The sequence below is a fragment of the Chanodichthys erythropterus genome, chromosome 13 (genome assembly GCF_024489055.1).
Source record: "Chanodichthys erythropterus isolate Z2021 chromosome 13, ASM2448905v1, whole genome shotgun sequence".
Lineage (NCBI taxonomy): Eukaryota > Metazoa > Chordata > Actinopteri > Cypriniformes > Xenocyprididae > Chanodichthys > Chanodichthys erythropterus.
Genome location: NC_090233.1, coordinates 9,853,414 through 9,880,144, shown reverse-complemented (window position 1 = coordinate 9,880,144; position 26,731 = coordinate 9,853,414). Strand labels below are relative to the sequence as shown.

At 36.4% G+C, this 26,731-nt stretch overlaps 1 protein-coding gene across 1 annotated transcript in view; it reads left to right on the top strand.

Annotated features, from left to right (window-relative positions):
- The first annotated feature begins 3,865 nt into the window (after positions 1–3,865).
- Positions 3,866–26,731, top strand: part of LOC137034113 (neuronal migration protein doublecortin-like) — a 59,961-nt gene continuing 37,095 nt past the window's right edge. Inside the window, exons 1-3 of the mRNA XM_067406738.1 lie at positions 3,866–3,973; positions 17,416–17,843; positions 24,834–25,168. Of these exons, the coding sequence (XP_067262839.1) occupies positions 17,453–17,843; positions 24,834–25,168 (726 nt within the window). The 5' untranslated portion in view covers positions 3,866–3,973; positions 17,416–17,452. The remainder of the gene's footprint in view (positions 3,974–17,415; positions 17,844–24,833; positions 25,169–26,731) is intronic.

The window sequence follows — 26,731 nt, the reverse complement described above, 5'->3', positions numbered from 1 at the left end:
AAAAATAAATCAATTTCCCATCATTCTTTGTAGCAGCATGAGAATGACAAGCTACAGATAAATCATATATAAAATGTATATGATTTGCCATTCAGTTTAATTGTAGTAATGATAAAATGCTTGCGAAAAAGTCGTACTTAAACGCATAATACTTGGCTGTGTTTATAGTCCACTTTATTATGCCCTTCCGTCACTAACTTCCCTCTGTCTTGTTTATTCTGATATACATCATTGCTTACATTACACGAGTGCCTACTACTGATGGAACCCTTGCAATGTGTTTAAATAAAACACCCTAATCACTTATGGGTAAATGAATGACCACAATTAATCTAGGTTCTGTCCAAATAAAATGTAACACACTTCAAACTGGTGGCAGGGATTCCCAGAGGGCAAGCACTTAGGGAAGTTCACGAGCGTATGTCTAAAAATGGAGTTAAACACAGCCCATTTCAAGCCAACTACATCATCCTGTTGCTACATCTGGAATTAAGAGAAAAAGAGAGAAATATAAAATCATTTTAATGCAAACCACCAGTGTCAAACAATTGTATCTTAACACCGCCTTAGACATGCCACAAAATAATTAGCACACTTAAATGCTTAAATATGTCCAGTGAGTGTGTGTTCATTATTATCTGTTCTTCTTCATTATTTTCTTTGTGAATCAAGAGAAGATGAGATCATTAAACCTCATTAGAAGGGACGGGGATAACAAGCTTTCATGTGTCAGAATGACATAGCTGGAATAGGCAAAGCCTCTTCTTTTTGAGGCGTGTGTCGGTATGACAAAATTCACAGGTAGGTCAAGAGTCAGGAAGTGATGTGAATGGTCTTTCTCATCACAAACACATACACTGTCATCATATATAGAGACACATGCAGACACACAAACCTGCCCATGATGCTTTGAGGTTGCTCTTCTTAATTCCCATCATTTCTGTGTTGTCAGTCGTCAGTAGACATAAATAATGAGTATTGAGTGTGTCATCCAACTGTGGTTTCTAATGGCAGCTGTGCTAACCTTGGCATGAATCCAAATATTGTGCACACAGACTGTTGTCACTAAAAGGGTTAAGTGTGCTTGTGTGTGTGTGTGTGTGTGTGTGTGTGTGCGTGTGTGTGTGTGTGTGTGTGTGTGTGTGTGTGTGACAGGTTATAGGTTATAATGTTGCACAGTTAATCTTCTTTCATTATTCTTTCATTATCGTTTTGACACATCACAGGGCTTGTGTTTGTTCAATGTTTTGGTCCAAATCTTTGAAGTGGTCATAGATCTGTACAATGAGCAATGAATGACTGAAATACAGTCACTGACTCTTCAAAGAAAAAAACGTTTTCAGGTGCATTTGTGCGGCATACAGGGAAAAATCTCAACCTAGTCTAAATTAAATTTTAAAGTTAAATAAATAAAAGTAAATTAATATGAAGGTGGTACGAGCCAAAGTTAACTTATAGTTTATTGCATAATGTATTTTTTTATATTGTTAAATCTCATGTAAATGTAGATATAATGATAAAAACATGTTTTAAAGTGTTGAATTCAGAAAGCTGCTCTAACAGTGTAACTGATACTAATTACTGACTAGATTTTAATGTGATTTCTTTCTAATTACTATGACAGTCTCATTTATGAATTCTAAAACCCAGTTATTACTAGATGGACAATACAGTGATAGACATGGTAAGATAAAAACAAAAGAAGTCAGTTTTGTTGTTGTAAATTAATATCTCATTATTATTTTCATTATGTGCCAAATGCTACATTTCTTATGCTGTTCAAAGCGGTTGAAACAATGTACAAAGTTATTTGTAAGTTTATCAATTCAAAGTAATGTATATCTATTTTATAAAACAACTCAAGTAAGCATTAGTGTCACTGACAGACATCAAATGTTGTTGGATCAAATTGTCTACAGGTCATTAAAATTTTAAATATATTGCAAAAAAGTTCTGGTCCTGGATGATGATGAATACAGAGTTTCAGCTGTGCTAAAATACCAAAAAAAAAAAAAAAAAAAAAAAAAAAAAAAAAACAATGGCATGAAATGTAAGCATTTATCTGTGTTGAAAATAATGTGAAAAGATGCTTGGTATGAGCATAGTATCGCTCAGCTTCACTGAGGTGGCCAATATGCAAACACTGGTCTAAACTAGATCAAGGAATTCAAATTTTGTCAGGATTGCTCATGTAAATGAAGGTAAATAGCAGCCAATATGCAAAAATGGGTTTAAACTAGAAAATAAAAATTTTGTCAGTTTTCCCCACAATCTCCCTTTGTTCCTTCCATTGTTGCAAACAGGAAATGATGTAATGATGTAAATGTTTACAGTAATATGCTCCTTTCAAACTCATTTCAGTTCTTTTATCAGAAAAGATGTCAGTTCTTTTGTCAATAAAGTCGCTTTGCTGGAGATTTCTTATACACACAAGAGGAAAAATCAAATATATATAGACACACAATGTGCTAATTTTCAGTACACTGTAATTATTCTATTCTGAATATTGATTGCAGAGCATTCCACTACAAGGTTAGGTTCTGTTGACTCATTAGCAGGTGCCGTAGAACGTGTTTTCAAAAGATGTAATATAAGTCTAAGGTGTCCCCTGAAGTTTCAGCTCAAAATACCCCATAGATTTTTTTTAAAATTCATTTTGGGGCATCATTAAATATGCGCTGAGGCTGCGGCCCTTTAAATTCTCGTGCTCCCCGCCCCCGGAGCTCATGCTTGCCTTAAACAGCATAAACAAAGTTCACACAGCTAATATAACCCTCAAAATGGATCTTTACAAAGTGTTCATCATGCAGCATGTCTAATCGCATAAGTATGGTATTTATTTGGATGTTTACATTTGATTCTGAATGAGTTTGATAGTGCTCCGTGGCTAAAGCTAACATTACACACTGTTGGAGAGATTTATAAAGAATGAAGTTGTGTTCATGAATTATACAGACTGCAAGTGTTTAAAAATAAAAATAACGACAGTCTTGTCTCCATGAATACAGCAAGAAACGATGGTAACTTTAACCACATTTAACAGTACATTAGCAACATGCTAACGAAACATTTAGAAAGACAATTTACAAATATCACTAAAAATATCAGGTTATCATGGATCATGTCAGTTATTATCGCTCCATCTGCCATTTTTCGCTATTGTTCTTGCTTGCTTACCTAGTCTGATGATTCAGCTGTGCACATCCAGACGTCCTGCCCTTGTGTAATGCATTGAACATGAGCTGGCATATGCAAATATTGGGGTCGTACATATTAATGATCCCGACTGTTACGTAACAGTCGGTGTTATGTTGAGATTCGCCTGTTCTTCAGAGGTCTTTTAAACAAATGAGATTTATATAAGGAGGAAACAATGGTGACTCACTGTATGTCATTTCGATGTACTGAACTCTTGTTATTTAACTATGCCAAGGTAAATTCAATTTTTAATTCTAGGGCACCTTTAAAGTGACAGACTAAAAAAAGTCATTATTTACATTCACCCTCATGTCATTTTAGGTGAATTACACCAAATCACAATTAAGATGATAACAGGACTTTAATTAAACACACAATGTAGCATTCTTGTGAAATACTTACATACTTTTCCACAAACTATTGATTGAAAATATTGAGCAGTATTAAGTATGTAATCAATAATTGTGTAGTCAACAGTCAATTACATCTTTAACTCTAACACATTCGGCTTCAAGTTGAGGTTATGACTCGTTAACAGTGTATTAACACATGAATGCAGATGTTTCTGGACGCAGCCTGCAGTAGGCGTTGACGGTACTTCAGTGGGCGTGTGTTGGGCGGCACTAGGACCGCGCGGTGTGCCGGTAGGGAGGCATCGCAGGCAGAGCAGCAGCTGAAGCGGCAGACAAAGACACGGAGCGCAGCGCGATCCTGCAGCATCCACGCCCACCCACACACACTCACACAGCAGCAGCAGCAGCGCACTGTACCACTGGTAAGTCAAACGCCGGTAGACTTTTACTTTAAAAGAAAAACGTGTTGATCGAAACGTATTTCATGTAGTTATGCTAACGTTTAGTGAGTTACTTTAATGTCAGAAGTATAGAGACAGATTTTTGGGGATGTTAGTAGGTGAACAGTCAGGTGGTTCAAGGTTCGAGGCAGCATATATGTGTTGTATATATATATATATATATATATATATATATATATATATATATATATATATATATATATATATATATATATATATATACTACATCAACATAAATGATAATACACAAAAATATTGGCTAATAGTAAAAAGTAATATATTTCATTTATTTCAACATTTTGCCCTTGTCAAAAAAGGAATGTGTAGAGGATTTCTACTAATGGGATCAAATAAGAATCCTCTAAGATTATGATATTATGTCCTGTTAGATGCATAATTTTTTAATGTCCTATATTTTATCCTATTGGGAATCCTATTAGTCTTGTTGGGAGCTACAGTAAGTGTTCTAAAAAAATCTGACTTGAAATATGTTATAATCTTACAAGAAATTCCCATTAGGATCATTTTGGATTCATTCCAAATTGTGTGTGTGTGTTTTTTTTTTTTTTTTTTTTTTTTTTTTTTTTTAAACTATTCAGATGAGCAAATGTGAGTGAAACTTTATTATCTCTGAGAGATTCAGATTGTAGGGTACTCTTCTCTAATACTCAGGAGGTTGCAGTGTGTGTGAGTGTGAAGTATAAGACCCATCCTGAATTTGCTGTAGTGCAGCATGTGCCAAAGAGACACAATGAAACAGGCTCACAGAGCACTCTGGGCGGGTGGATGGGGGGAGTGGGGTATACAGACTTGCCCCTGGAGACCATTTGCTTTCACTATGACCAATTTTATCCTTCTCATTGTGTGTGATTCAGTGTGTGATGTGTTACTGGACTCTATACACTGCAGCACAGTGTGACATCAGAATTTATTAACCAACGAAAAACTCAACGGTACAATGAGAAAAGTTTGAACCTGTCATTGTGAAACAAAACGAACGGCAGACAGGCGACTGGCTTATGACTACCTTCACTGGAGGTCTTTCCCTTACAAAAGAAGTAGGTGCAGTGATGGTTTTACATGGTACAACCACCATGGTTTTGTTGAGGGGAAAATCCCTGGTATTACTACAGCTTTCGTTATAAAGTATTAGTTTATCCAAAGTCTTTGTTTCTCGTGGAACACCAAACGAGATGTTAAAGGGTTAGTTCACCCAAAAATGAAAATAATGTAATTTATTACTCACCCTCATGTCATTCCACACCCATAAGACCTTCATTAATCTTCGGAACACAAATTAAGATATTTTTGTTGAAATCCGATGGCTCAGTCAGCCCTGCATAAGCAGCATTGACATTTCCTCTCTCAAGATCCAGTAATGTACTAAAAACATATTTAAATCAGTTCATGTGAGTACAGTGGTTCAATATTAATATTATAAAGTGACGAGAATATTTTCGGTGCACCAAAAAAAAAAAAAAAGACTTATTTAGTGATGGCCGATTTCAAAACACTGCTTCAGGAAGCTTCGGAGCATAAATGATTCAGTGTATCGAATCATGATTCGGATCGGGTGTCAAACCGTCAAACTGCTGAAATCACATGACTTTGGCGCTCCGAACAGCAGATTCGACACACTGAATCATAGCGCTCCAAAGCTTCCTGAAGCAGTGTTTTGAAATCGGCCACCACAATATAAGTCGTTATTTTGTTTTTTTTTGGCGCACCAAAAATATTCTCGTCACTTTATAATATTAATATTGAACCACTGAAGTCACATGAACTGATTTAAATATGTTTTTAGTACTTTTATGGATCTTGAGAGAGGAAATGTCATTGCTCCCTATGCAGGCCTCAAGGAGCCATCGGATTTCAACAAAAATATCTTAATTTGTGTTCCGAACATTAACAAAGGTCTTTTGGGTGTGGAACGGCATGAGGGTGAGTAATAAATGACAGAATTTTCATTTTTGGGTGAACTAACCCTTTAAGCACAAATAGGCACAAGCAGATCTTTTCTAGAAAATGAAAGTGGGGACTTGGGCTTTCAAGCTCCAAAAAGGTAGTCCAAATGATTTATACACTATATTTATATCTCCTGAAGCAACACAATAGGCTGAAATGTATGCCATTTGTTGGAAATCACCCTTGCTGTAGCATTCATGTGTCATTTGTGCAGAGCTCGCAGTTTGGACATTCTGCTAAACATCTCATTTTGTCTTCCTCAGAAGGAAGAACAATGGTTAACAATATTAAGGAGATGAGGGTCTGTAATGTGAGTAAATGATGTCAGAATTTTTATTTAATATATCCTAAAAGCAGTAGGGGTGCTCTCTCATACTATCATGAAATGGCATGTTTAGATGACACTAGGAATCTTGCTGATTCAGTGTGTCTCAGTTGCATTTGAGTCATCTCTGCCTGTCATGGCTGGATGGGTGGATGTGTAGGAGCCCTTGTATCAGCTGTGGACCAGGCCCAATTCCCCTCTGCACCAGTGATGGCCGTAAAAAGCACTCGAGGAGTGTAGTGTGTTTGTGTGACCACAATAAGGATGTAATCCCTCTTTTTTTACTGGAACAGAGGGACACGGTCCACAGGATTAGACAAATAACAGACTCATAAATCAGCACTAATGCACAACAGGGAGGGGAATATCTGTGGGCCACCTCAGTCATGGGCGTCGCCTCAACATTTTACACAGGCTTTTGTAATCAAACATTTGATTGGTCTTTAATGTCACATCTCAGTATGTGCGTTTATGTGCATGTCGTTTTCGAAGTCTCTCTGCTTTATAGTTTTACTCTGTCCTGTGTGTCTTTGTTTACAGATTTCTTAGCATTATGTTGTGTGTATTCCAAGGTGAGGCGAGAGGGGTAGTGGCCAGGCTTTAATTGGAAAAGCTGCTGCAATCCCTTCTGGCAGTCTCACTGGACACAGGCCCAGGTCTAAATGCCACAGACCGCCCTATTGGCAAGACAACCCCACGATACCATTTGTGCTAACTAATTACCAGAAATGCATAGTAATAGCTAGCCGCTAGAAATTGCTAATGTTAGCGATATTTTTAAATAATATCCACTTTATTCCTTTGCCCCATTGCGAATTAACTTCTATTAAGCTGTAAACAATCAATGAAAGGCTTGCTCTATGAATGAAATAATATGTTTTTGTTGTTTTTTTTTAAACTGGGTACAATGAGAAGACATTATTCTACTGATCCTTCAGCCATCGAACATTAAAAGGGCATTTAAAAGTGTAAAAGCATCAACAAGGTTCTTTCAACAAACCATGAATAACCCCAAAAGCACGATTCTTTCTACAGCAATAATGGACGAGTTAAATATCACTGTAGTAATATATCTGTATTATATAACATACGTTGCCTTAATCAAAAATGTTCAATAACTTCAACACTGCATGATACTATTTCAAAGTGATTTCCGTCATTTTGACAGATAATAAATTGTATTTACCTGTGAAAAAAAACTTAGAAGTGACGTGAGGATTTAAGGAGAAAAACGAGATTCTTCATGCATTCCAGTGAATTATTAATGGGATATATTGTAAATAACATTGGAAGAACAGACCACAAATGTGCAGTATATGTTGTCTTTTTTATACTATTACAGTGGAATGCAAAGGGAAAAAAGAAAATAATAATGAGGAAAAGAATACAGCGACTGAAAAGAGCTCTTGCCATTCTTGTTGAAACATGTCATGTTAAAATACCAAGCGTTACGTTATTCTCATGATGTCTGAAAATAAAACATGAAGTAAAATTGACAGCTCATTCAGTCAAACTGATGGATAAGCTTTATTTGTAGGGCAGCCATATGATTTGAAATGATTTGTCTCAGTCTTTTGAATGGAAGTTTCCCAAACTGGAAGTGAAACTGTAGGTGTAACAGATGTAGGCTGGTAAGAGCTGTGCACATAAACCTCACTCCCCTGATCTTAAGAGGCGCTCTGGCGACTAGAGACTGCAGTCTTTAGCCTCCTTGTTAGAGAGCCCGACTCCCATGCCAGCAGACCTGGGTTCGAGTCCCACTTAGAGTGGGAGTTTAGAATGGAAAGGGTTATAGGCTTGTCAGGAATAAGGTGGATTGTAGAAATCTTGCTCATATATACCTCAAATATGATACCTAAAATTGTGTGTCAAATAGAAAACCTTAGGAATCGCATACAAATGCTATGTTGACCACTCAGAACACCCTTGCAACAACCTAGCAGCCACCCAGAACCAGCAACAGCATAACATCTACTCAGAATACCTAAGGTAAAGTTTAAAGAAATGGTCACTGTAAACCCGATATTGACTAATCTAGAAATCGAAAGGTGTCGCACCCCCCGCAAGGTCTATGATGGTTATAGCCTCAGAAAATGTAAAAATATAGTCTGTATCATCACTCTGTATGATTGTAAAGTAAGTCCATGTGATGGCCTTTTAGTGATGTGCAGGATGAACTCTTCGTTCGCCGCCTTTGTAGTGTCGTCTGTTGATTTTGGACTGGTGTCAAGAAGTCAAATAAGCTGACTTGTAGCAAACTAACTCTCAGAAATCCCATCATTACAGGCTAAAGATAGTGGAGGTCAGGCTGTGGGTGCTGATTAAGAAGCTAATTGAGGTGTCGTCAAGCTAGGTAGCACTGACAAGCGTTTATAGGATTCCTCTAAATAAGTCAATAGAGATGGAAGCACTTTAGCCGTTTGACAAGTCCTAAAGGATTTGAAAACAGTGTACGTCTGAAAGTACTGTGAATCTCTGCTATGAATATAGTAACCTGTCAAAACTGTGGAACCTTCTACTATGCATTAGTTAATCCTTTCTCCAAAATAGCAATGAGACAACATATAAAGATTAAATGGAGATGTTTGCTTCAGCCTCTTGCTTCTTAGTTTTATCATTAGAGACCACCTCATCCTCCCACCCACCCCAGTGATATCGCTTATCTCCTCTAAAGCTTCAAAAACAAGATGTCAGAAATCTAATTATCTGAGCTTTGTTATGCACATTAATCTTTTTGCATACACATTTTTTTTTTTTTTTTTAGGAGAAACACCTGGGACAACAATCAAATGAAACAAAGCATGAGATCTCTAATTTTCCTGAGATTTGAAAGAGCAGCCTTCAAATATTTAGATTCTTCTTAGTCAACAGTTCATGCGCTGATATGGATTTGACATTTTGTCATATTATCAAGCCTTAGATTAATAAACCATGCTCTGTGTTTGCTGTGTGTCAACACCATTATGAATGAGTATCGATTTTTAAGCCTCATCTCAGTCACTGAGCATTTTTTAATGTTGTAGTGTTTCTCTCACTAAAGTCAACATGAAATCAAAATGGACCCAACTGACATTCTTGACACAAGTTCCTGTGAATGATTCATCAGTGTATGTTATTCCAAAAGGGAAAAAATTGTCTTTGTAATTTTTCATAAAAATGTAAAACTTGCTCTGAAAATGGCTAATGTCACCCAGTCCACGGAGACTACTGGTTAATGAAGATTCCATTAGCTATCTAGGCACTCGTTTAGGGTATCGTTGTTGTAATGCAGACTTTCTAAATTCTTGTCAATGGTTGACAATAATTTAATGCTGGTTATTATGTAAGGAATAATGTACATCCAGGCGATTGTTATGACAAAATAAAGTGGAGGCGTCTTATATCACCATGAAGGGGTTTATTTTGCTATAACAACCATTTGGATGTATATAACCCTGCTTATTACATGGCTACTTGCCACATAAGTAAATAATTAAACACAAAATATTGATTTGAGTTAAAGTATTTTACTAGCTCACTGAACTCAAATCTCATTTCTTTCTTTTGAGCCAAGACAAATGAACACCTTCAACCAAAACAGACATTTAATGTACAATCGTACCACTTATTACACAGCTTTTCACCACATAAATAAATATTGATTTGAGAAGAAACCATTTCTAAAACTTGTTCTTTTTATTATCTTAATGTACAAAATTAATTTAGCAAACAAGACAAACTTCAACAATAATAACATAGGCCCACTATTCATACTGACGTCTTCCAATTTCATTACAAATACAGTCGATATCAGGGATGCAAGATTGTATTAGCTGCGTTTAAATTAAATGAGTGGTTTCAGATGTGTATTTACACACATTTAATGCTCAAATAGAATTTTCAGATGATACTTTCCCTCACAGACATCTCGGTAACATGTACTTGTGTTTAATGCGTTGTAACTTTACATGTGTACTTTACAACTGCTTACTATAATTTGTTACCCAGGTTGTTTTCTACTGTCAATAATAAAGTACACTCTTAGCCCGGATTTTATATTTACTTAAAAATATAATTACAATATACTTAAAATATTTAAGTTTGGTTGCATTACTTATAAAATATAAGTATATTCTACTAATGTGTGGGTGTATTTGAATGTGTTAATAAATGTAAGTTAAATGCACTTAAATTAGGAAGTTTTTCTCCTGACCACGCCTCCTACACACTGGTTTGCGGCAGGTAATGACGCCATTTTGTCGTGGTGTGTGTGAATTCAAGGAGCTGTTGATGAGCAGTTAGAACATTTATTTTGGCTGTTCTACAGACATTTTTTCCAAACAAAAGATGATCAGGTGGTGTTGATTATGTTTTCACATAATCATCATTTGATCTGAATCACTGAACTCATTTAGAGCCCAATCTCTTAAGTTAAATGAACTCTAATTATTAAGTTCACATTACTTAATCATTACTTATTTTTTTTAGGGCAACCAGTTTCCTCAATTTTTTAAAGTAAATTCAACTTATCCGGGCTAACAGTGTAGGTTAATCACTCAAATAGTCAAGTGCTGAAGAAGAGCTTAATTTCAGATATGGCAATGGGTGTTTCATTTCCGACACACACTGTAAGCGGTGGACCAATCACAACAGACTGGTTCATCTGACCAATCAGAGCAGAGTTGGCTCTCAGAAATGAGGTGTTTAGAGAGACCAAATCCTTTATCAAATCGTTTCCGACACTAAGAAAAGAGGTTATGCTGCAATGCATATTATGAGAAAATGTAAGGGTTTTTGACCTTGGATGCATGTAAACCCATTGTAGGTGTCCTTTAAAACAAAATGAGGAACCTTTAAAATACAATCACTGGTCAGATGAGATTCCCTCAAGTATTGACTTGCAGGAACACAATAAAAAAACCTGTATTTAATAAAGGATAATTGCTTTTGACAACCTTCCTATGGCATCTGCCTAATTTGGCTAGCTTCTACCAAGTGGCAGATTAATTAGCTGTGAAATACTGTACAGCCATGGCCAAAAGTACAGCGACATAAATTTTGTGTTGTTAACATGTTTCTATGGTATACTAGAAAACAATGATAAGCATATCATAAGTTTTAAAGGCTTTTATTGGCAAAAACTTTCAATATATATATATATATATTCAAAGAGTCACTATTTACAGTACTGACCCTTCTTTTTCATAACCTCAGCAATTCACTCTGGCATGCTTGATATCAGCTTCTGGGGCCAAATCCTGACTGATGGCGATCCATTCTTGCCTTGATAGGCCTCACAATTTGTGGACTTCTGCTTGTCCACTTGCTTTTTGAGGACTGACCACAAGTTTTCTGTGGGATTAAGATCTGGGGAGTTCAATGTAATGATCTCCGAGCCACTTCATTATCATTCTTGTAACATGGTGCTCCATCATGCTGGAAAATGCACGTGGATCATCACCAATTTGCTTCTGGGTTGTTGGGAGAAGTTGCTCTTCATGGCAGTGTTTTGGCCAGAATTGTGAGAGAGCCACTCCCTTTGGATGAAAAGCAACCCAACACTGGATGGTCTTCACTGCAGACACAACACAGGACTCATGGTAGCGTTTACCTCCAGACAATTGATTTTCCAGATATCCCAAACAGTCGGAAGTAATTTGCACCAATCTTCTACTGTCCAAACCTTGTACTTGTCCTGTCCTTGATGTTTTTCTTGGAGAGAAGTGGCATCTTTGCTTCCATTCTTGACACCAGGCTGTTGTCCAAAAGTCTTGGCCTCACTGTGTGTGCAGATGCATTTAAACATACCTGCTGCCAATTTTGAGCAAGCTCTGCACTGGTGCTGACATGACTCTGTTGCTGGCTTCTCAGAAGGAGACAGTCCTGGACACTCTGTGACATCATTCTGTACTGCAACTTCTCTCCTTGAAGTTCTTGATTATCCTGTAAATTATTCTTTCAGGTACAATATTCTTTGCAGCATTTCTGCCCCCCTTTTATAGCAATCAGTCTGCTCTTGTAATCCAATCAGAATGATTTTGGCCGACTAGTACTCATTCACACTTTCCCATGTGCTGATGATATGATTAGTGAAATGATGTTAGCTGGTCAGGGCCAATGAATTTGGGCTTTTGGGAAGTAACTGTATTTCTTCTCAACAAACCACACGATTTGATGTATCATTCATGTCTGTGGCACAAACTATGCAAATTACAGTATGTATGAGTATGTATGAAGGTGTATGGAAAAACTTGTTTTAGGAAATCTTAAAATGAAAGGGACAAAATCAAACATAGATAGTGCTGAGTGAAACTCCCAGTATGGCAGTAATCCCTTATTAGAGGGGTTGTATTGTTATTTAAGTGACTGTCCCTCTCCAGGCGGAATTTAAACAAAACCTTAAATCGACCAAATCCAGGACACAGCATGATATTTGCCAGACAGGGAATAGGGAGCAGGGCTATTGACAGCAGGCGGTTCTGCAGACAAAAAGAGTTAAAAACATATCAGGACATTGATGAGTAGATATTGATTTGGCTTTGAATAGGAGTGTCTGTGTGTGTAATATGAGGCAGAGTGGTGTGATTGGTGTAGCTTTATTGATCCATTGTTGGTTTAGGGGTTATGGGGGAGTATTTTGAGGGAATGTGTGCTCAGATGGGAGAGTGGGGTAACAGAATGAGAATATTGACTAATTGCTGGGACAGCAGAAGGTGGGTGGGAGGAGCAAGTATAAGTTGTAAAAGTCTTGTTGGGGGCAGGAGACCTCGGTGACAAAGACATGGACAGATGACCGCTGTTTATTGAAATCAGATGGGGCATATGTTAGCCCCCCCCCCCACCCACACACACACACACACATACTTGTATATGTGAACCCTCCATAGGCGTAATGGTTTTATACTGTACAAACTGTATATTCTATCCCCCAGAGTTTAAGTAAGCAGAACTGGTAGATTTTTTTATTTTGTACTCATTTTGTATACATTTTAACTCTCCAAAAACCCACATTAACAGAAACTCTTCTAAAGTCGCATAACAAAACATTGATCATTACTAAATATCGCACTTAAAATAAATCTCGATAATAAAACATTATATAAAACTTAATTTTAGCATTTACACTCCCCTTCGAGTGTCATGGGCAAAGCATGTTGGGAAATAGAAATCCCAGCCCAGTTTTAGTTAAACTTAATTTCGTCTAAATGAAAAGAAATAAGTTCATAAAACTCAAAACAATGAAATAGTTCAGTTTATTTAAAATATATAAGTTCTGTGAACTTGAAAGAAAAAGAAAGTGCTAAATACTCATAAAAGTTAATTTGACTCAACTAATTTGCTTAATTTAAGTTTGTCCTACTCAGACCAATTAATTATGTTGTGCGTTAGGGTTTACAGTGCAGTGCGAGTGCGTTATAAAGCATGCGTGCCATTTATGTGAGTGACTTTTACATTCTTGCACTTGCTTAATCACTTTATCCTCCAAAAAAGGGTGATGTGAAAAGATACAGTTGGAACTGCAGCAGAGACAACTGTCCTTTTCTAACACTCTCCTTCTTTCACTTTCTTTTATTTCTCATTTCTTTTGTGAAGGGGTAGAGAGAGTTTTGTTTAAAGAGAGCAGCTGTGTTTTTGAAGTCCTGGCCCTGGTCCACAAGAGCTCAGTGGCCAGGATCTGCCTTCCTCTCAGTCTGGACTTTAATCAGAGAGAGAGACATAAACTCTGTTCCAAAACCTTGTGAGCTGCCTATCTAGACACAATATCTGTTACAAAAGGTAGGCAGCAACATTATGCTGCCTTCTAAGATCTCCTTTTTTTTCTTTCTTTCTATTTTTTTCTTTTCTGGGGGCTAAATCTAAGGATAGCCCAGATTACAATGTGCAAATCCAACCAAGATGGTGTACAAATGTAAACTAAATTTACTCCAATAGTGAAATCTAATTAAAATGTGTAATATTACTCTGTATGTGCTATGTATTTTAATCCTTGTTAAAGCATTGTTGCGCTTTATGCACTTTTTATGCATAGTGCTATTTTGTAAAGAGAGTTCCAGATCTCTACACAAACTAGAGAGAAGTTGATATGTGAATATCTATTCTTCTAGCCAGTTCTGAGCAACAATAGCCATTATATTTATCACACAAACAGTTAGAACTCAACTGTACAACTACAACTGTATCTGGTTTCGCATGCTCTCGATCTGATCCAGACTGTCCATTTAAGGTCAATAACAGTCCACGCTGGTCTAGATGGTTGATCAGCTGAGCCGTCATGTTGGTGGCGCTAAAGTTGACCTGGTAGGTCATCTTGGTCAAGACAGATAACGCTGATCTGAACACATGAGAGCAAGAATGCTCCAAAAACTAGCTTGACCAACAGTTTGACCTCATTTTCTCTCTCGATCTCTCTCTCCCTCCCCCTCTCTCCCATTTCTTTTTGTCCCATAATTACATTTTTTTTTTAAATTATTACTGGATTATATGATTATTTGACATTTGTTGTTCTCCATACTTTGAGAAAGAGTTGTTGTTCAGTCCATTTGATTATTATTTTAGAACATCAAATTTGCATGTGTATGTAAATGTTGCACTACTTTCAAAGAAGCCACTTTACAAACCTGGAAAACCTCTACAATGATCTCTTTCCCAAGCCCACACGTGAAAAGGTTTTTATTTTTTTATTTATTTTTTTATGTTATATATAATATATATATATATATATATATATATATATATATATATATATATATATATATATATATATATATATATATATATATATATATATATATACAAAAAAAATCCGATGGCAGTTGTGTTGATTTTTTTCAGTGGAAATGGAGGCTAAATATATGTCCGCCTCTAGCCTTTTGTTTCCTTCTCACAGTTCTCGCTAAGGGTAAATTGGTGGATTGTGGGATGATTTTAATGGCATGACACTGTAGGTGGAATTCCAATGAAAGGTCAAGAATTTACATTTAAAGAAAGACCAATGCATCCATTTTAATATTAAAAATTATTACAACAATTTTGTTTTTGTTCTCTCAAAGAAGTTTATTAGGTTTCTCAACCCTTCAACAAGCAATTCAATGATAAAGATTAAAAAAAAAGAGTAATGTTTAAGTTGTAGCATGTATGTCATCATATATAATAAAATCTCATTCACTCTCAGACAGCAGCTTAATTACCAAAATAAAATAACCATTCCTGATGCATTAAAAAAAGTTTTCATCCAATATTTGTATTAACTTTGCATGTTTGTGATTAGTGTAACTACATGATAATAGTAAAATCATCCATGAGTGTAAGAGCCTGATGAAAGTCTGTTGCCACAATGATGTCACTTAAGATTTTTTTTAAGAGGGCTTTTAAATGTGTGTAATAGACTTATTTTTTATTGCTTTACGTCACAGATCAGACAATTAGCTAATGAATTTCTTGAGTCTTGAGACTGTTGACTGCAGTGTGCAGTTGACTGTAGTGCCATGTAATTGACATCATTTTCCTAAATAATTAGTCACATGGAATGCACAGCTCAGGTGATTTACTCAGTGAAACATGTGGTTCCTCTCCACACTACACTCAGTTTGGTCTTGTAGGTGGTGTTGAAAATTACACACTTCACCATGTATGTCTTGTAACTTCTACAGATAATTCCTTATAAAAGAATCACATTTAGCCAATAAACAGTTAAATGTTTTGCAGTTAATGGCATTTAATAGACAAATGGGTAATGAATGGATTGTTGTGAATCTGATGCATTGAAACAGTCTGCACTTACAGTTAAAGGTAGCGCAGGCATTTTTTTTTATAGCTAGCTAGCTTGCATCTCTGAAATTGCCTACTCTGCCTTTAATGATCATGTGTGATTTGATGCTGTTGCGTTGTTTCCATGCTTCATCTGTGTATCCTTTTAGAGAACATGGCAAGCTTGTTTTGCTGTTGCTATGGATATTGACTAGTGAAGAATTAGATATGGAATATGGTGTTATCAATGCTACCATGTGCTGTATAAATGTGTATCTACTCAGTAAAGTATCTCTATGTTCTCAATCTACTATAAGTGTAGTTAAATACTGCCTGATAACTAGTTTAAAGGTGACCACATACCTTCAGCTTCCTTTTGTTTAGTTTTTTGTGAAACGACTGTCTCCACAGGGAATTTTTAATAATAGCTCATGAGTGACATTGAAATGTGTGTGGGTCTGCTGTATGTAGGCCAATCCATGGTGGAAAGTGTGTTACTCAGTGTGGATGTGTAGATACTTACACGATGGTAGGCGTAAACCGAAAAACACATTTGGCTTCAGTGTTTCAGGTAAAATGTTCTTTGGAATGAAAGATTCGAGGTCAGGATTCTATTTTACGTGCTAGTTGGAATTCTCTTGCTCATATCTTTGGGCTGTGTGTGTGTGTGTGTGTGGAGTGCACTTCAAGATATTCCAATTGAGATACAGGTGGTGATGATATTCATGAATTCATAATTTGTTATATTTGTATAAATATGACAGGCTATTTGATATTTGAAAAACATATTTACAAAACTTTTGATATGTGTACGCTCAAAATTAAGGTGTAAGGGGAATATGCTATTACATTTTACTTGGTTAAACCATGAGTCATTAAAATTTTCTTGACAATGCAATAAAGGTTTTTTCAAAACCAAATGAAACCAACATACCTACAAAGAAAGGGTTTTGCACAATATTTTCCCTTCATTTTAAAAGATTTTTCTTTAGCATGGATATAAGTCATTGGCTCATTTATGCAGTATTTTTTAGTTGACTTTTTGTATGGAAGTTTGTTTCCACCAAAAAAAAAAAAAAAAAAAACTGTGACTTTTTAATCTCACAATCTCATAATTTTCAGAATTGTGAGATATAAATTGTAAGCTCACTTTTTTTATCAGAATTGGACTTTATAACGAAATTTTATAATGCGAGAAAAAAAGTCAGAATTGTGAGATAAAAAGTTGCAATTATCTCTTTTTTTTTTTTTTATTCCATGGCGACAGCAATCTTCTAAAAGTTTACTTTCCCTACAGGAATAATAAAAATTATTCTGTTTAAAAATATCTTCTGAAAAATATGTATCTTCCAAAAATAATTTTAAAGTTATTTCTCATTCTTTTCAGACCCATAATTCCTCAGTACAAGACCTTCACCAACACTATGGATGCCCCCTCTGAACATGTTGCCATGGAGCTGGACTTCGGCCATTTTGATGAGCGGGACAAGGCGTCTCGGACCCCACGAGGTGGACGGCCCAACGGCCTCCCCAGCCCCACTCACAGCGCTCACTGCAGTTTTTACCGTACACGCACCCTCCAGGCTCTGACCAATGAGAAGAAGGCTAAGAAGGTACGGTTCTACCGCAACGGTGACCGCTACTTCAAGGGCATCGTGTATGCAGTGGCCAGTGACCGTTTCCGCACATTTGATGCTCTGCTGGCTGACCTGACCCGCTCTCTGTCTGACCACATCAACTTGCCACAAGGGGTCAGATACATCTTCACCATCGATGGATCACAGAAGATCACCAATCTGGATGAGCTCGAGGAAGGTGAGTGTTCTGAGTTAGGCAGTGAGGTTTGAGGAAACATTTTTGAAAAATTTGGAAAATCTCTGCATGTGCATTGAGGTGTATTTATGTTTATGTTAACCATAATGTTTATTCTATATCATTTGCATATTAGTATTGAGCAAAAAATCTCCACGTAAGCAGTTAGCCTGAGAAACATTCACAGAGATTTCAGACTAGCTACAGTATAAAATATACATGTCATGAAGCATGAATTTGTACATCTCACAGTACATATATTTATTTGCAGGAAAATCGCCAAAATAAATTTGAAAATGAAGAATTTAATACCAGCATTGTAATTTTGCAGTTGTTTTTTATTCTTTATTTTACGGTACAATAGTATTTGTTTAATATTTTTATTTAACAACAATCCAACAAAAATCATAATTGTTATTATTTTATAGTCATATTGAATGGATCAAAAACAATAGGATTGTAGCCTATGAAAACTTAGTCCCACTTTATATTAGGTGGTCTTAACTACTACTTACTTCAAAAAATAAATATTATAGGTATTATAAGTAATACTTATTGTGTTCACATTGTATTACAAAACACTTTTTCTGCTATTGAGGTGGCATACGGGTAAGGTTAGGGACATGTTTGCTGGTATAGGTAGGTTTAAGGGTAGGTTTACGTGTAAGGGATGGATCAACAGTGTACTTATAAATGTAATTACATAAATTAATTACAGATGTAATTACATGCAAGTATGTTTTAAAATATAAGTACAATGTAAAAACATGTATGTACACAATAAGTGCATTGTATCAAATGATTAATTTAAATGTAAGTACATAGTAGTTAACCTATATAAAGTGAGACCGAAAACTCACTGAAAGCTGCCTATAAATGTTGAATGATCTTTTTTAAAAACTCTTTATTGTTAATTTTATGGTTACTGAAAAAGGTTTCAGTTGGTTCTTGCAAAGAGAATACCCAAGTGCGAACACAGAATCAGCTCTAAAAGAATAGTTTGCACTTAAAAGGATAGTTCTGTCATTAAAGGTGCGATATGTAAGAATTTTGCAGTAAAATATCCAAAAACCACTAGGCCAGTGTTATATATTTTGTTCACTTGAGTACTTTCAATATCCCAAATGTTTGCAACTATTTGTAAATCGTGAGAAAATTGCGATTTTAACCAAGGCTCCGGGACGTGTGAGGAGTCGCCTGTCAATTGTGTCATACCTGCGTTACCCTCGGTTTCCGGTTTTATTTTGTAGAAACCATGGAAACACCAAAGACGCTTAAATATTTACATGTTTTAATAGACAAGGGAACAACTGTTTGGTTATTTTTATAGACAGAAAACAAATTATTGTTATAAAGCTCAACATGTCTAGTCTTATTGCTTAAATTTAATTTTCTTGATTTTTTGCGAGTACCATGCTTTACCATGCTCAGAGAAAATCAATATTTTGTGAAGTAGCTAACATAGCATAATCAGATGCAGCTTTATTTTTACTAACAGTAATACAGCATTTTCTACATCATACAATATGTTTTAAAATGAATTGCATGCCATTTATCAACACAAGCCATCCAGCATTTAATATGATATTCTAAAATCGATCTATCTTACTGCAGTGTGTAACAGTGTCTCACAGCAGCCGCCGAGCGAACGCACAGAGTAACGTTATAACATCATTTTCAACACTTTCAAATGTATCTAATATGATAAACAGAGCTGTGTTACCTCATACTCATGACCGGAAAAGCGGAAGCGGCGCCGGCGACTGTGTCATAATAAACGTCCCGCTGTTCGTGGCGTGTGTTGCGCAATCGCTCCAGCGGCCTCGTTCAGCTCCCACAACACTCACTCCTGCTCTGCTTCATACTACAGTAACCTTAAAGGGCACCTATTATGCCCCTTTTTACAAGATGTAATATTGGTCTTGGGTGTCCCCAGAATGTATTTGTGAAGTTTCAGCACAAAATACCCCACAGTTAATTTATTACAACCATTTGAAAATGTCATTTTTGGGGCCTGTTTTAAAAAGAGCTGTTTTGGTGTGTACCACCTTAAATATAAATGAGCTGCATATCCCCGCCAAAAGGGCGTAAACAGTCGGTAGAAGCAGAATGGCTGAGATTGAGAGACCCGCTGTTTTGTATGGCATTCAGCTGTACATGTTTGAACCGGAATCAGACCCAGATGATGAAGAGACTCCGGCAGAAGAAACACAACTGAGAATGGAGCAGGACGTCTCTGAATGGTTATTTGATACATTTTTGTACTTATAGAGTTTTAATCGCGTCCCCTTTGCAATTATGGATGTGCAACACACACACACACACACACACACACACACACACACATACACTGTAATAACGTTCGCGCAATTTTTTGAAACTACAAACACAAATACTGTGATAACGTTTGCTAAGTACGTTAGATACACACTATACAAACAAGGTTTAAATTATATACACAGAAATTCTACGATGACGACAACAACTTTAGACGCATTTGTTATTGAATTGGCTGACATCGACTGAAATGACTATTTGCTCAAAAAACATTAAATACACTTACTTCTTCTGGAGGTGACGTTGGATCGCGAACAGTAGGCAACGATCCACACTTGATTAACTTTGAAGCAAGACCTGCTTTGAATTGACCCTCGTTCTCAAAACACTCAAAAATGATTTGCGCAAACATAAACGTATTTTGGAATTTTGAGTGGCGCCTTTCCTTCATAAATAAAATCCATCCACTGCGTTTTCAGTGGCTCTGATGTCGGAAGTAAGTAAAACCTACTATGTTCATTATTACATCCCACAACAGAACACTTACCGGCTGTCGTTGAAACAATGGAGGATGGTTGACAGATCACAGACGGCGGGGTCTATGCCAAAACCAGATTGTCAATCAAACCACGTGGGTGGGGCTTGGCGCAATTCTACGTCACAGTGAGAGCAATCTTAGAACAGGGCGTTCTGAGACCGTGCTTATGAATTATTGAAATTGTAAAAAAAACCACTGGGTGGATTTTTCTCATTCTAGGGTGGTTTTGCTCACACACTGCCAACACACATTTATGGTCAAACAGCATGTAAAAGTGAATTTTGCATAATAGGTGCCCTTTAATAATCGCATCCATGAACATGATTTCTTCCTGAGTCCTATCCCGATTATTTTCCACTGGCTGTGAGGTGAAGACCACATGTCCCAAGATTCCCCGCTCAAACTTGGAGTCATCAAGCTACGCCTTTGTTTTGAATAGGCCTCTAGCGGACAGAAAATATTACATATTGCACCTTTAATTACTCACCCTCATGTCATTCTAAACCTGTAAGTCTTTTGTTCATATTCGGAACACAAATGAAGATAGTTTTGATAAAATTTGAGAGCTTTCTGTCCCTCCATAGATGGCTACACAACGATGCTTCAAAAGATCATAAAAAAGATCATAAAACTAATCCATATAAATTGAGTGGTTTAGTCCAAATTTTGTGAAGAGATTTGATGAACAGATTCAATTTAGGCTTTTATTCACCAACTCACACACACATATGGATTAGCTGGATATCTTAATGAACTTTTTGAAGCATCAAAGTGGTTGTTGTGTCAATGGAGGGACAGAAAGCTCTCAGATTTCATCAAAAATATCTTAATTTGTGTTCCGAAGATTAACAAAAGTCTTTTCTGTTTCAAACGACATGAGAGTGAGTAAACAGAAGTTTTACTATCCCTTTAGTTTTACCAAGTTTTACTATTCATTCTAGAACAATTATTTTCAAAGTAGAACTATTCAAGTCATTTTGTGAAAATTCCTGTATTTTTTACTATATCTATATCATAGAAAAACAAAATATCACACTGTCAGTTTAGGATTATGTATATCCTGTTTCTGTGGACTCTTAGTTTGAAATTTTCCCTTAGCCTCTTAACATATTAGTTCCCATTGATTATAATTCTCTGTTCTTGTGATTCTTCCTGTGTCTCCATAGTTACTGATTAGTTTCCTCCCAGATAGCACAAATACATCTCCAAGATGTCTTTTAAAGAGCGCTTCATCTGGAAAACATCTGTTGTGTGCAAACATCTTTAAAAAGCAGTTTTACATATGTTCTAAATCATAAATCTTAAAGACAATTTCTAGATATCATTTCTTTGTCATTTATTTCTACCTCAGTTACTCTTGTCTGCACGTCACACCTTAATAGAAATGTCCAATTAGTTTGTGATAAGCACTAAACCAGTTGTTAGTGAAACACATACTGCCTACCTGCACTAAGCTCTCCAAGAGCTAAAAGCAGATTGGTTGGCCTGTCTGGTTGCCATGCCAACAGTAATGTGCCCATTAAAGGTTGACACCAGCTTTTAATCCTGTACATTCACACTCACACATGTCTAAGTCTACAGTCTAAAAGCAAACAAAAATAGCTGAAATTGAGAATGAAACCAGAAAACAGTTCAATCAAAATTATTCACAAAAAAAGTGTGAATTAAGTATTTTATGTAGTTCAGGCTGAATTAATTAATTGCAGCATATTATTACTTAGGATTAACTGTTCAAGGACTATCAATACAGTACTGCCTTTTATGTCCAGCAAATATGGAACATAACCAATGTACACATGCAGTGGTAAAAAGGGGTTGTGGCTTGTTTTCAACAGTGCTATTTGGAAAACATTTGAAGCTATTTTGCATAATTTAACTTTAAATTAAACTCTAAAACCACAGAGTAGTGTTTTCAAACTGTGTCCAACTTGTTGCTCATGCTAACATTTTAGGCCCTGTTTACACCTGGAATTAAGATGCTTTTGGTTGATCAGCTCACAAGTTTTGAGATTGTCCACTTTTGAACACTTCCAGAGGTAGTCAAAAACACATTTGATTGAATTGCTTTTGTAGTGTAAATGCTCATGTGGTCAAAGGCATTCAAACAGCCATAAAAGACCGCCTATTCCCCACCTACTGACCTAGGGTTGAGTCACAGGTCAAAGTATGTGTGACTGGTAATTACTTTAATCTGAATCTAAGCTGTAGGGAGTCAGTGCACTTCTCCTGCATAGATAGTTCGCATGAGGAAACTAATTTTGAATGTATTTTGAGTCAGATTGTACAATAAATCAGTGTACATTATCAGCTAATTAGGCTATAAAGGATTAGTGTCAGTCTGATTAAATTTGGCATGAAACGGAAGTTGGGATAGTTTTTTTCTTTCCTATTGTGACATATATCAGAGTGAAACAGCTTCTCGAACAAGAAGAAATGTAGAACTGGTTTTTGTTCACCTGAAATTGATTGGATGGTTGTGGTTTGCTATTGGATGTTGTCACGTGAGTGACAGGTTGTCCCGCCCTCGCACCAGTAAACACGTCATCAGAGAAGATAATATGGTTTATTTTATCCCATTGTGTTGAAAATAAATATCCAATAATACAGGCAAAAATGGTACAGACTTAAAATATCAGCCATCATATTCATCGGCAAAAAACGTGCATCGGTAAATCCCTAACTGTAATGTTCTTAGAAATTCTCTGTAGTTGTGTTTCAACCCACCAAACTATTTTAGCAGTTGGAAGCAGCAAATGTTTTTTCACATGAAAAGACAAGACATTCTTCATTACTGAGCAAATCTGCCTTGTCAGTATATGTTGAATTTGAAATGAATCAAGCTGAGAGCAGACGGCAAAGAAAGGAGCCTAGAGGAACATGATCAAAATCTGTAGCGCACACACAGACACACACGCACGCGCACACACACACTCTACCACTAAACCACGGTGTATGTCTGGAGCTCAGCTATGCTGTGTCATCTGCTGGTGTGATACATCTGCATGCTAACCGCACTGCCTATACATTTAATAGCCTGTGCTGCTTACACACACACACACACGTTTGTTTTTTTAAATGGTGGAGACTTTCCGTTGCCTGCTATAGTTTTTATACAGACCTAATAATATTTTCTACCACCCCTCACAGAAAGCTTTTTGAATTTTTAGATTTTCATTATTTAGTATGTTTACTAAGCCGTTTTCCTTGTGGGGACCATTAACTGCTCCCCAATGTAGTCACAAATAACCTAAAGGAATGTGAACAGGATTCCTGATGGATTTTCTGACATAATTTGGAGCCAATCCTAAAGGATACAAATGGAATTGATTACATTCCAACTTTTTTTTTAAATAATAAAATAAACTACATTTCCTTCAAAGAATTCCTACAGAATTCTTTTCTCATTTGATATGTAATATTACAGTAATATTTATCAGATCTCTTGTATTGTACTGGTATAATGTTTTGCTCCTGCTCAATTAAAGAAATCACATGGGAATCTAAAAAGAAACCTCCAGGGGTTTTAGAGGGTCCTACAGGGACAGTTTATCCTATTAGTAATCATAATAATCTGGAGTCCAATTGGGCAATATGTTCGTTCGTTCGTTCGATCGATCGTTCGATCGATCGATCGACCCATCCATCCATCCATCCATCCATCCATCCATCCATCCATCCATCCATCCATCCATCCATCCATCCATCCATCCATCCATCCATCCATCCATCCATCCATCCATCCATCCATCCATCCCACAATTACTATGTAATTACAATGTTACTAACTTTTTTTTTTTAATTAATTTATTTGTTTTTGGGACATGTAAAATTGACCATACTAAAATATCATACTATTTGGACTTTTTAATTATCATCATTTTGGTTAATAACATCTAAAGGGGATCATCTGACTGACATGTCAAACCACCAAAGTCACGCTTGTTTTTACGTGATATTTAGGGGTGTGTAGTTCGACACATTATCTTGTTTACTTTCAAATATTTGCCTCTTTGCACCTTAAATTTTTTAAATATTAATAAAAACAATAACGCCATGAATATTTTAACTTTGGTATAGTTTTTTATCAAAATTGTTTTAAGAGATTCAAATAAATTTAAATAATTTGCCACACTCATGTCATTTTTCTTTCTCTGTTTCTGTGTTTTCCACCTCTCCAGGTGAGAGCTATGTTTGCGCCTCCGAGAACTACTACAAGAAAGTGGACTACACCAAAAATGTGAACCCCAACTGGTCGGTCAACGTCAAAGCATCAGCCAGCCAGAAGAACATGCTGGCTAATCGCACAGCCTGTGAGCCGAGGGAGAACAAGGACTTTGTGCGACCCAAACTGGTGACTGTGATGAGGAGCGGAGTGAAGCCACGGAAGGCTGTCCGTGTGCTGCTCAATAAGAAGACGGCGCACTCTTTCGAGCAGGTGCTCACTGACATCACAGAGGCCATCAAACTTGAGAGCGGAGCAGTGAAAAGGATCTACACACTGGATGGCAAACAGGTATGGGAGGAGTACAGCAATACACTATAGGGCTTTTCACACTTGAAAGTGTGAATCCTGGGTTTCACATTGGGGTTACCTGGGGTTTTACCTGGGGTTAACAATTAATTCTGGGTATTCACAGGGCTCCCAACTCTCACGCAATTGACACTGTTCTCACGCTCTCACACCACACATCCGTTTTCTCACGAAGTGAAAAAAAACATCACGGAACAAAGAAGACATGGACAATGCGCTGACAGACAAGACAGAGCAGGTTACTTCTGATATGAAACAAAGTCTCAGCTTTCAAATTCTGTCAATTTTATTACAAAATTCAAACAATAAATGATTTTTTATTTACAAAGTTCAGGAGGAGCATGTGCAAATAATCTATCCAATCAACTTGTCATCAGCAATTACCACATCTATCCTATAAGCATAAGAGGAAGCCTATATATATATATACTATATATATATATATATATATATATATATATATATATATATATATATATATATATATATATATATATATATATATATATATATATACTCTGTACTCTGGGTTCAGGCCAAATACCGGGCCTGGAGCCCTCTCCTCAGACAGCATGCAAAATACAGTTACCATTTACTCTATTTGAATTATTTCCAATTGTCAACTTGTGAAATACTGTTTTGGCACTCTTTAATATGTCTTGACAGATTGCTGTTGCGCCTCAGTTCAAGCGGCACATTAACCGATCTGTCTTCCTTTTTATTACTAGTTATAGCACCAAATAAACAGGAATGAACATCACAAAGTATGTTGAAAGATACAGTACAGCTTACTGAAATGTATCATGTCTCATGTAATTGTTCAGTGAATGTTTCAACTGCGGAAAGATGTGAATAAAACAGCTTGTGAACAATATGTCACGTAAAGCCATTCAATGACCAATTAGCATGTTAGTCTATAAAAACTCTACAGATGAGCATTTTGTTTCCTTGAGAAAAATTAACATGTAGACCCTACTGTACCTGATATTTAGTCAACTGAATCAATATTAAATCAAGATACAATCGAATCGAAAAGCTCTAGCATTGCGCATTCTGGACGGTCTTTTCCTCACTCCAGTTTTCTTTCACCATTTTACATTTTTCCCATCAAATGCTGAAACTACACACAATGAGCCAAGCCATTGGCTGTCTGTTGCTAGGCATCTAGCTATAACATTCTAAGGGCTCATTCACACAGAATGAGATTTTGCTTTGAAAAACGTGAGATGCGGGCAGTGAAATAAGGAAAAAACGCAAGGTCTTGAGACCTTGAACTTGAGCGATGCATTTTTAGAACACTGTGTCATGCGTGAGACACTGCAAAAGATGCAAGACATGAGCGCAATGGTTATACATGTCCGTCTACATAGAAAAACAATGGAAAAGTAGCGCATTGGAATGGAGAATGACACTGCATCTTTACTGCACAGTATGTAATGTATACTGCATACTATTTTTTTATTAATTGGATGTGAAACAGTGTATAATATGCAAAAATACACATTTCAAACTTTAATATGCTACATTATGATCACATGACATAGG